The sequence below is a fragment of the Syngnathus leptorhynchus genome, chromosome 12 (assembly GCF_054491065.1).
Source record: "Syngnathus leptorhynchus isolate UIUO chromosome 12, UIUO_Slep, whole genome shotgun sequence".
Classification (NCBI taxonomy): Eukaryota; Metazoa; Chordata; class Actinopteri; order Syngnathiformes; family Syngnathidae; genus Syngnathus; species Syngnathus leptorhynchus.
This window is the reverse complement of record NC_141206.1, coordinates 11217969-11228135: the sequence shown is the minus strand read 5'-3', so window position 1 is coordinate 11228135 and position 10167 is coordinate 11217969. Positions and strand designations below refer to the sequence as shown.

The following is a 10167-nucleotide window of genomic DNA, read 5'->3' as shown; positions in this document are numbered from 1 at the left end:
CCCCGCCAAGGCAGGGGAAAACACGCGCGCGCGCGCGCACAGACACGCACGCAGCCAACATGGAACAAGGTTTTCAAGAAAAGCCAATGTTTATTTCATTTTGTCATTTGTTACAGCATAACCAGTGAGAAAGACTTAAGGCACAGGAATGAACAAGCGGGAAGAGAATCTTCCCAAAAAGTTGAAGAAGCCCTGCGTCATGGAATATACGAGTTAGTCATGATGAAGGCACAAACTGTAGATAGGAGGTCATCAAGTAAACATCTTAAGTAGCACGTGCACCCAACGCACATACAAACTCCAATATGGCACATCATTCAAAAAGGTGCCAATTCATATGATATCGGTCATCTGATAAAAACTCTTAAAAGCACACACATTTGCTGGAATGGCATAGAAGGCACGATGAGTGGAATATTCTTATTTAAAATAATCAGATGACACTGACTGGAATGGTTGAAACAAAGAAATAGCTAATAGGCACTTGACAGCTGAATCGGAGCTAATTGCATACATCGAATCTTCAAGTATCATTTCTTGGTCATTAAATGCGTCACCTGCTTTCTTCCCTCCTTTTAAAAGAAAGAAAGAAAGTTGTCGTTACCGCTGCGTTGCCGTACGTTCAAACGCTTCCAGAGTTACGAGCCTTTTCCTGACAACAGTGCTTCTGCTGCACACTATTATAGCTTCAATCAAATCAAAAATCACTCCGCTCAACAATTCAACCCAGAGGTGTCCGTCTGTGTCAGTCTGTCTTCCAAACTACGTTGAGAACCTTCACCACCTCCTCGTAGATGATGAAGACGATGGCCACGTCCAAGCACACCCGACCCAGGCGAGGTACGGTCCCTTTGTAGAACCTGGGGGGGCAAGCAAAACGTTAGCTAGCACTAGCGCGGCTCGCCGCTCCAAATGCGCCACTTACGCCCGGGGCCCCTCGTGTTTCATGATCTTGACGGCGCAGTCCATGGTGCCTTTGTACTTGTGCGCTTCCAGACCCTGCGGACGCGCACAGAAACAACCGTCGTCGCCCGCGTACGTTCCGCCATCACCCGAGTAATAAGCCCACCTGCATTCGGGTTTTGATCACATCCAGCGGCGTGTTTCCCAACACGCTGGCGGCGCCGGCAAACGCTCCGAACATTCCCGTGATTAAGGGGTTGATGGCTTTGTCGGGGTTGTCACCTTGTCGGCAAAAAAGAACATCAAAACAATATGACATTGCTGTTCCGGCGTGCTCGTCGTGAAAGGAGAAGTCACCTTTGTACCAGTTCCTGAGCGAGGTCATGACGTAGAAGCGGATGGCCTGGTTGGAGCCTTGCTTGAGCACGGTGGCCGTCAGACCTTGGTACGTGCCCCCAAGTCCTGCGCGCCGTCCACAAACAAAAATTGTCTTCACCACTTTGCTCCCTCCCCCCGATATGTTGCATTTTTGTGTGACCTTGCGTTCTGATGATCTCGCGCACGCCATGAAAGAATCCCTTGTACTTGGGATTGGCCGAGGTCTGGTCGTGAATGAATTTGACCTGCGAGGCAAACGGCAAATCAGAGCGCCCGCCCGCCCGCCCGCCGCGCAGACGGATGCCGATGCCTGACCTTGACGGTCTCCATGGGGCAGACCACCAGGACGGCCTCGGCCACGCCGGCGCCCAGGCCGCACAGGAAGCCGCGTTTGCTGTCCAGCTTGCCGCTGTCGTCGCGCATCTTGTTGCTCAGGAACTCAAAGACGCCGAACCTGGCAAAGGGGACGGCCGCTCGGCACGTCACTCGCTCGCTCGCGTGGGACGAGCTTCGGTCAGACGAAGGCGACCGGACTCACCTGACGGCGGCTTTGGGGATGGAGCCGTAGAGCAGCGAGCTGAGCCCGCGATAAAGACCCCGGACGCCGTGGCCGCTGACCGTCTGCTTGACGCAGTCGCCTGAAAGGGCAGGCGTCAGCGTCTGGCCGGGGCGCTGAGGCCGGGGCGCTGAGGCGGCTGCGCTGAGGCGGCTGCGCTGAGGCGCCTGCGCTGAGGCGCCTGCGCTGAGGCGCCTGCGCTGAGGCGCCTGCGCTGCACTGACCGATGCCCTTGAACTTGGGCGGGTTGGCCTTCTCGTCCAGCTGCAGTTGCGTCTTGACGTACTCGGTGGGGAAGGTGATGCAGATCTCGATGCCGCCCGCGATGCCCCCTGCACAAAAATCCCTGAGAAAGTGTGGCCGAAAAGAAACGGAACTGCTTTTTCATAATCTGCATTTTGTACTTTATTTATTTTGGGTGCAAAAAAGAATTCCCCCCTGAAAACATTCAACATTCTGTTAACTTTGTGAGCATTTGGAAACTTGAAGGTTTTGATGAAAAAATGTGGAAGGACCTGATCCCCCCCCCCCCCTTCCCCCTCCCAAAAAGTGCCTGCACTGACTGACGCTTCTGACGTTGAAACTCCCTCAGCCAGTTCAGTTCCAGCATAACTTGCTGCTGCTGCTGCCTGCAGCCGATTGGCTGAGCGGCCGGCGGCCAGAGGACACGCCCCCTGACGCCATTCCACATGAGAGCTGAGCTTTGCTTTTTTTTTTTTTCTGCTCTCTAGCATATCGAATACATGCTGAAATGCCTTCAATCTTCTTGATTGTCCATCTAGAAATCTGGAGACAATTCAATGTGTCAAAGACTAAGCTGTTTTTAGGCCACGACACAACTTGGATTCTTTTCAGGACGCCCGCTTCTACACAAAATGAGGCTGGCCCACTGTGCTCAGGCTATTGTGCTTTGTCATGGCAGTGTGCGTGTTAGGGGGGGCTCTCTCGGCACACGGTGCAAAGGTCATGGAGTCGAAGTTAAGAAGAACTTTTGGACTTTGTGTCAAAGCGATGTCATAGTAATGATTGAACGGAATGAGCTCCATTTGCCACATTTGAACAACCTCCTTTTGTAAAGTAAAACTGTACAATTAAAAGATGATGATGATGATATGAACACAATATCTGCGTTAATATTTGGTGAAATATCAGGGGAAAAGGGGAATATTGCCACCCTTCCAAGCCTATGGCGACGTAGCTCATTGTACTTTATCGCCGCCTGGTGGCATGGAGGATAGACAACATGTTTTCCTCGATTTGGAACGAAATATGATTTGGCTCCACGGCGGCCAGGCATGAAAAAGAAACATTTTCATCAAATAGAACGACACGGTATGGTTTGGTTTGACATCCAGGGCTACCCTGAAGTTCAAGTCATTTCAAGAGGGAACTTTTCTTCACTACTCATTCGATAGACGATCGAGGAAAGAAATTCCAGTAAGGATAGATAGCGTCAAGTATGATCGGACTTGTAACGCAAGCCGAGCGAGCGCCTTCTGTTTTGCTAGTTTGGGCACGCCTTTGACAACTTTGGGGTGACAACCTGTGCACAGAGCAAACTTGCCTTGCACTGAAATTCTTACCTGCCAGGATGGCCTTGCCAGGGTGGGTCAACTTGGCCTTGCCTCCGGGGGCGGCGGCAGCCAGGCTGTGCGTCCTGCTGTGGAAGCGCGGCTGTACAGACATGACTGCGCTCGCTCGCTCGCTCGCTCTCTCTCTCGCTGCTCAGTGCGACGCCGTGGGATGAAAGCGCATGCAGCCCCGCTGCAGCAGCTTTGTGCACCGGGCGCGGTCCAAAGTGCGACGTTCGGCCCTGATCATTGGACTTGGGACTGAGTGCGCTGGCTTCTCGCTTTCGGCCTTGTCGAGGACTTTTGACAGGCAACTTTTCCTCTGCTGTGCGGGTGCCTGCCTCCCTGCTGGTAAACGTCGAGTCAGGCGGGGCGGGGCGGGACGGGGCGGGACCGCGCAACACAGCCCACCCACCTCCTTTTGACAATGTGGCCACTCACATTTGAGGGGGGCCTGCACGGGGACTTGAACGTCAAAAAACAAGAAACCATGTACGTACACTTCACATTTATTCCACTTGAAGCATAAAGATGGATCTTGTTATCACCATTCACCCGCTCGTCTATAAAATACGAGCTATGCAAACATGACATTTCGGCAGCTCATTTGTATTTACAGATCTTCTAAGTAGCTCTTTGGCCATCGTTCCGGTGACGTATTTCCGTAGATGGCGGCGATTTCGCTCTTGGCCTCGCAGTTGCTCTTTGGAAAGGGCATCACCAGGGCGCATGCGCATTGCGTGGCTTGACAGCGCCCCCTGTACGTCCTGGCGACTTGCAAAGAAGAAGCGAGCTGTCAATCCGCTCAGCAGCATCCTCACGCAAACCGCGACCAGCCAGCCAGTTAGCCAGCCAGTTAGCCAGCCAGCCAGTTAGCCAGCCAGCCAGTTAGCCAGCCAGTTAGCCAGCCAGTTAGCCAGGCAGTTAGCCAGCCAGCCAGCCAGCCAGCCAGCCAGCCAGCACACTGACGGCCGGTCGGCACAGGAGCAGCATCAGCATCAGCAGCGGCAGCAGCAGCAGCAGCAGCAGGACTTTGCCGGCTCCCTCCGCTGACGCCCCTTTGGATCGGTGAGCTGAGCATGCGGCCGGCCGCTTTGGCGTCTTGTTGCACCCACGATGGGCATTTTGCCTCGCTTTGATCGCGTTCTGTCCAAGGTTAGCCAGGAGCTAAGGAGCTGGAGCTAACGCTTGCTGGCATTATGTAATGACGGAACGACGGACGGACGGACGGACGGACGGACGGACGGCTCCCCAGCCTGGCATGCGTCGCATCGCTTAATCCCGCTTCTTTTTATTCGCCTCTCGTCGGCTTCACTTGGCATGTTGCGTGCGGGCTGGGATTTGACATCAGCAAATGGAGGGAGGCTCGTTGCTGGGTGGGCCGGACGGTCGGTCACCCCAACACATGCGCGGGCTGGCTGGCGGGCGCGCGCAGGCGCGTCCTTTGTCCCTTTGTGTCCTTTGTCCATCAGTAAAGATGCTGCATCGAGCATTTGTTCAAAGTGCATCAGCGCACATTATCTATCCTCTGTTGTTTGACGGACGTTGGGTCTTGCCTTGCAGCATCATGGCTGTGCCACCTTGCTACGCAGACTTGGGCAAAGCCGCCAAGGACATCTTCAGCAAAGGCTACGGTGAGTTGCGAGCGGCGTGGCCCCCACTCCTTTGACACGTTCTTTGTCCCTTCTTGCAGGCTTTGGACTGGTCAAGCTGGACCTGAAGACCAAATCTCAAAGTGGTGTGGTGAGCGTCTCCTTTTCTTCTTCATTTTCCTTTTCCCTCCAGATGCTTCCCAACAAGGCCACCAACCAACACGCAAGACGGCGATTGTCTGAGGGTCTATGTGCTCTTTGTCCTTCTAACCTTTGACCCGCTCCCTCCCTCCCTCCCCGTCCTCTCCTTGACTCCGCCCTCCTCTGGACCACCACGGACACGCGGCAAAGATGGTAAGACTGTCGTGACACTTTGGTCATCGTCGTCATCGCGGTCACCTCTGTTTGCTTGAGTTCATCTTTTTCCTTCTTTCATGAAATTATAATTGACAAATGGTGAGAACATGATTTCTACTGCTCTCTGAGGAAATATCTGCCTGCCTTTTGCATCTTTGTGTGTTTTTACATTTCCTAACGTGCCTGTCAACGACCTTTTGTGTCATATCAGCATTGCGTAAGGGCATGTTGCGGCGGCAAATGGAGCGCTGGCTGGCTGGCTGGCTGGCTGGCTGCGGAAAAAGTACCATGGCTTGATTTTTGTGGCAGGAGTTCAACACGTCGGGCTCCAGCAACACCGACTCGGGCAAAGCGGCGGGCAGCCTGGAGACCAAATACAAGATGAAGGAGTTGGGCCTGAGCATCAACCAGAAGTGGAACACGGACAACACGCTGGCCACCGAGGTTACGCTGGAGGACCAGGTTTGTGGCCTGCCTGCGTGCCTGCATGCCTGCCTGCCTGCGTGCGCTTGATAAAGGTTTGGCCACACTTGTGTTTGCCCACAGCTGACTCAAGGCCTGAAGGTGGCGTTGGACACGTCTTTTGTCCCAAACACGGGGTGAGAGCGCGTTGGGTTGCGTTGCGAGCCGAGCGCTGGGTGTTGAAAAGCCTCTGTTGCAGCAAGAAGAGCGGCAAGCTGAAGACGGGCTACAAGCGCGACTACGTCAACTTGGGCTGCGACGTGGACTTTGAGGGCCCCGTGGTGCACGCCGCCGCCGTGCTGGGCTACGAGGGCTGGCTGGCCGGCTACCAGATGGCCTTCGACACGGCCAAGTCCAAACTGGCTCAGAACAATTTTGCGCTGGGCTACAAGGCCGGAGACTTCCAGCTGCACACCAACGTGTGAGTCGGCAAAGCCCGCCTGGCCCGGCCCGGCCCGGCCCGGCCCGGCCGCCCGTGTCGCCGCTTGACCTTGCGTGACCTTGCGTGACCTCATGAAATTGCCACACTCTTTTGTCAGTAACGACGGCACAGAGTTCGGCGGCTCCATCTACCAGAAAGTGAACGAGGCGCTGGAGACGGCCGTCACCTTGGCCTGGACCGCCGGGAGCAACAACACTCGCTTCGGTATCGCCGCCAAGTACAAAGTGGACGGCGACACTTGGGTGTCTGTAAGTGGACACGGCGCACGCTCGCGTGCGTTTCTCTTCCTCTAACTTGGATTGCGTCGCGCAGGCCAAAGTCAACAACGCGAGTCTCATCGGGGTCGGATACACTCAGAGCCTCCGACCAGGTCAGCGCATTGACACAAACACGCCTGCTTAGTCAAAGTCTGTGATTTGAAAAAAAGAGCATTAGCCTACTTGGAACAAATTCCCAGGAAGCTGCGCTAGCCTAGCCTAGCTTGCGGCTAACCCGTCGCTCTGCCCGCCCAGGAGTCAAGGTCACGCTGTCGGCGCTCATCGACGGGAAGAACTTCAACGCCGGCGGCCACAAGGTGGGCATGGGCTTTGAGCTGGAGGCGTAGAAGAAGACAAAGAAGAAGAAAAGAGCGCCATTGTGTAGCTCCTCCCCCACACGCCCCGCATCCCACCAATCACACGCAAGCATGTTGACCACGGAGATGCTGACTTTGACTGACCGTGTGTGAGTGAGGTCTTTTCCCGTGGAGGCTGGCCGCGACGAGCGACCCTACGCAGGTTGTCGCTAGGTGAAAACAACGCAGCAGAATCTCCCGCTTGTTAGCATTGCTAGCGAGTAGCGTTTGCTTTTCGACCCGATTGTTTTCATCTACTGTGGCCCCTCAAAGTGTTTCGTTTTTTGCGTCCTCTCGTCAGCGTGACGTCGACCTCACTTTTTTCCATGTCATCAACTAGGGCAATTCTATGATTCAAGAAAATTTCAAAACAGACATGCTGCTTTGTGTTTGCTCATTTGACGCATTCAGCCATGGTCTCCTGTGATATGGGGGGAGGGGGGGAATGCTCCATTCCTTGAAGAATTCCAAAGCCTTTGGGTCTTTGGGAGACGTTTAATGGCACAAAAGGAATTTCTAAGTTGACACTGAGCTGAGCTAGCTGCCAAGGTTACGTAGCCTCCTCCCGTTGAATTTGCTTGCTGGTTGTCTTCACGACAACGGAGAGAAAGCGCGTGTTGTGTGGCGCTCGTGTCCTTCTCTTCTCCTTTCCAATGATTGAGTATATAGGCGAGTATGGAAGCTGACTTGAGACGTTTGCAGATGAAAGGAGCAGCTCCGTCCTGCGCTGGTGTTCTGTCCCGTTTAGTCAGCCAGCTCACAGCAAGTTGACCTTGGCCACCACCTGCTTGCATCCGGTGACGGCATACTCCCTCCCACCCACGGCGGGATAATACTCAATCTCCGCCGCCAGCTGCTGGATGTGGGCGCGGTCCGGATAGAATCCCTCGCGGCTCATCTCGTCCAAAAAACACTCCATCACGTGACTTCTCTCCAGGAGGCCCAGAAGCACCACGTTCACCTGGGCCCACAGAGGGTGGCGGCCTTCCAGATGGCGCCGCAGCTCCGGCGCCAGGACCTCGTGACTGGAGCCGTTGCGCAGCAGGTGCCGGGTGATGCGCTCGTGTCCGAGGTTGCCGAGGATCACGTAGACGGCGTTGAGGAACTGGTTGGCCTGGGACGGAGCCAGCAGGCCCAGCAGGGCGTCCAGGACCCGCCCGTGCACGTGCTCGGCCTCGTCCAGCACAAAGAGCGGGATCTTCTCCTCTTTCTCGCCCAGCTCCACCGCCTCGGAGACCAGCGAGAGCAGTTGCTGGGCGCAGCGCGGGGCGTCGGCCTCCAGGGGGCAGTGGTGCAACGCAAAGTACTGAAGCGTCAGGGCCTCGCCCACCACCGAGCGAAAGTGTCCCGCCAGGAGGCGGCCCAGGTGGCTTTTGCCCACCCCGCTGGGCCCGTGAAGGGACACCACCAGCGGCCTGTTGTGCACGTAGGTGGACAAGAAGTCCTTCAGGTGCCACATAAGCGCCTCCACCGCCCCCTGCTGGCCAAACACCTCTCTGCGCAGCGTCTTCTCCAGACCCTCCAGGTCGTAGCGGATCACGTGGTCGTCCAGGTTCTCGATGGCGTTGTACACCTGACGCACAACGAGTATCCACCACCGCGTTGATCATTCCGGTGATTGTGGTGACTCGGCCGGGCGGGCGGGCGGGCGAGCGAGTCTGCGAGTGTGCGAGCGCTGGCTCACCTGTACAAAGAGTATGGCGCTGAGCAGGTAGAGACAAAACTCGGCCGGGCTGTGCTCTTGTCCGGGGGCTTTCCGCCGCCTCCTGTTGGGGTAGAGCACCCTCCTCTTCCTCTTCTTCTTCCTGGGAGGCGACCAGGACACCGGCGTGGCGCCGTCAAAGGTGAAGATCTTGGGGCTGGTGCGGGTCGGGGCCCCCGGGAGGCCCCCCATGACCAGCGCCATCTCCTGGCGCCGTTTCTTCAGGGCCTGGTACTTGTGCTTAATGCGGAGGACGGCGCGCAGCGTGGACGACACGCCCAAGAGGCTGGCCGCCGGCGCCGCCGTGGGCCGGCTCCCGCCGCCGCCATTGCCGTCCTCCTCCATGGTCTCCTCCTCTTCCTCTTCCATGTGGGAGGATGACGAGCTGCTGTCCTGATCAGTCATCTGCCCAACCAAGAATTGTTCAATTATTCATCCTGCACAACAACTCAACTTTTCCTTCTGCTCAAAAGGGGGCGTGGCGCAGCGCGGCGCTGCAGCCAGCCAAGGTGACGCCCGGCCAGTCTGATTGGCCGTCGGGAGCGATGACCTGCCGCTGACCTCTCGCAACCTGTCAATCGACAACATTTTGGTGGTCTTGTCTGTCCTCTGTGTTTTTACAACACACACTGGACCCAAAGGTTACAAGAAGACACACACACTCACACACACACAGCATTTTGGCCCCTCCCTCCGCCATGATGACATCAGCCACTTCCTGCTGTGGCACGCACGCACGCACACGCAGTCTTGCTGGCAGCTGGCCTCTCGCTGCTTCATTTACACAAATCAAGTGTGACGTTGTTGAAAGCATTTTGTTGAATCCTTTCAGGCAAACAACTTCTCTTCACTTTGCCGCCGATAATACGACAAACAGGTGGGAGTGCTCTTCAAGGCGGGGGGCGGGGCGGGCGCTCGACGGCTTGGCTCCATTGCGTAATCCACAAAAATGTGGTTTGAAAGGAGCCACTTGCCTCTCGTCATTTTTGCGGCCGAGCGAGGACTTGGACGGCATTCTCCTTCCTGCTCGATAACGCTCAGACTGCTACTCCCTCCCACGTTCAAAGATGACACAGCAAGTTGCTTTGAAAAGGAGGTCCCGAGCCCAGCGACAGACAGTGACATGGACCGTCTTGGCCTCCAGAGAAATTCAAGCCACGAGCCGGCCGGCTGGCTGGCGGCCGGCTTGCGTCCCGTTCAGGTTGCCGCAAGCGCAGACCTGACGAGGAGGCCGCATTCCAAACGTCTGGCGGCTGTCTCCGCTTCCTTCCCCATCAACGCACAAAGCGCAAGCGCAAGCAGCGACCTTTCCTCCCCAAGTCTCACGGCACGGCAAGAAAAGGCCTCAAAGGTGCAACCCTTCCCAAAAGCAAACAAAAAGGGACTCACCTCTGATCGCAGTTGAACGTGCTCACACTACTACTTCGCTGCACACCATTGTGCACTGTGCCGTGTGTGCGTGCGTGCGCTGGCAGCTCCGCCTCCTTCATCCTGCTCTCATCTCATATGACAGACAGCACATTACAACACTTCCTTTTTTTGTTCCACCTCGTGGAAAAAGAGACCCAGCAGCAGCAGCTCTGCTGGTCTG

The 10167-nt window shown here is 56.0% G+C and overlaps 3 protein-coding genes across 3 annotated transcripts; 1 reads left to right on the top strand and 2 right to left on the bottom strand.

Moving 5' to 3' along the window:
• Positions 1-70: 70 nt before the first annotated feature.
• slc25a1b (slc25a1 solute carrier family 25 member 1b) lies at positions 71-3801 on the bottom strand. Its single transcript, XM_085926388.1, has 9 exons — positions 3421-3801; positions 2062-2169; positions 1820-1919; positions 1597-1735; positions 1442-1526; positions 1261-1365; positions 1070-1185; positions 926-999; positions 71-860 (listed from the first exon to the last, which is right to left on the bottom strand). The coding sequence occupies exons 1-9, from the start codon at positions 3521-3523 to the stop codon at positions 746-748; spliced, it is 945 nt and encodes a 314-aa protein (XP_085782514.1). The 5' UTR covers positions 3524-3801; the 3' UTR covers positions 71-745.
• Positions 3802-4852: 1051 nt separating this feature from the next.
• Positions 4853-7249, top strand: LOC147048542 (non-selective voltage-gated ion channel VDAC2). The gene is made up of 8 exons (XM_085926391.1): positions 4853-5042; positions 5102-5157; positions 5670-5819; positions 5904-5956; positions 6019-6240; positions 6359-6509; positions 6574-6631; positions 6774-7249. Exons 1-8 carry the CDS (start codon positions 4886-4888, stop codon positions 6863-6865), a joined length of 939 nt encoding a protein of 312 aa, XP_085782517.1. The 5' UTR covers positions 4853-4885; the 3' UTR covers positions 6866-7249.
• tor4aa (torsin family 4, member Aa) lies at positions 6394-10130 on the bottom strand. Its single transcript, XM_085926385.1, has 3 exons — positions 9966-10130; positions 8559-8981; positions 6394-8447 (listed from the first exon to the last, which is right to left on the bottom strand). The coding sequence occupies exons 2-3, from the start codon at positions 8979-8981 to the stop codon at positions 7632-7634; spliced, it is 1239 nt and encodes a 412-aa protein (XP_085782511.1). The 5' UTR covers positions 9966-10130; the 3' UTR covers positions 6394-7631.
• Positions 10131-10167: the final 37 nt, after the last annotated feature.

What these genes read in the sequence shown, in the direction of transcription:
- slc25a1b (XM_085926388.1), bottom strand. Translation starts at nt 3,523, where the DNA reads ATGTCTGTACAGCCGCGCTTCCACAGCAGGACGCACAGCCTGGCTGCC. An exon ending in GCCCAAGTTCAAGGGCATCG is followed by an intron (nt 1,920 to 2,061) that starts GTCAGTGCAGCG and finishes CTGCCCTTTCAG; the next exon opens with GCGACTGCGTCAAGCAGACG. An exon ending in TGATCAAAACCCGAATGCAG is followed by an intron (nt 1,000 to 1,069) that starts GTGGGCTTATTA and finishes GCGCGTCCGCAG; the next exon opens with GGTCTGGAAGCGCACAAGTA.
- LOC147048542 (XM_085926391.1), top strand. Translation starts at nt 4,886, where the DNA reads ATGCTGCATCGAGCATTTGTTCAAAGTGCATCAGCGCACATTATCTAT. An exon ending in CATCTTCAGCAAAGGCTACG is followed by an intron (nt 5,043 to 5,101) that starts GTGAGTTGCGAG and finishes CCCTTCTTGCAG; the next exon opens with GCTTTGGACTGGTCAAGCTG. An exon ending in TCTTTTGTCCCAAACACGGG is followed by an intron (nt 5,957 to 6,018) that starts GTGAGAGCGCGT and finishes CCTCTGTTGCAG; the next exon opens with CAAGAAGAGCGGCAAGCTGA.
- tor4aa (XM_085926385.1), bottom strand. Translation starts at nt 8,981, where the DNA reads ATGACTGATCAGGACAGCAGCTCGTCATCCTCCCACATGGAAGAGGAA. An exon ending in GCGCCATACTCTTTGTACAG is followed by an intron (nt 8,448 to 8,558) that starts GTGAGCCAGCGC and finishes GTTGTGCGTCAG; the next exon opens with GTGTACAACGCCATCGAGAA.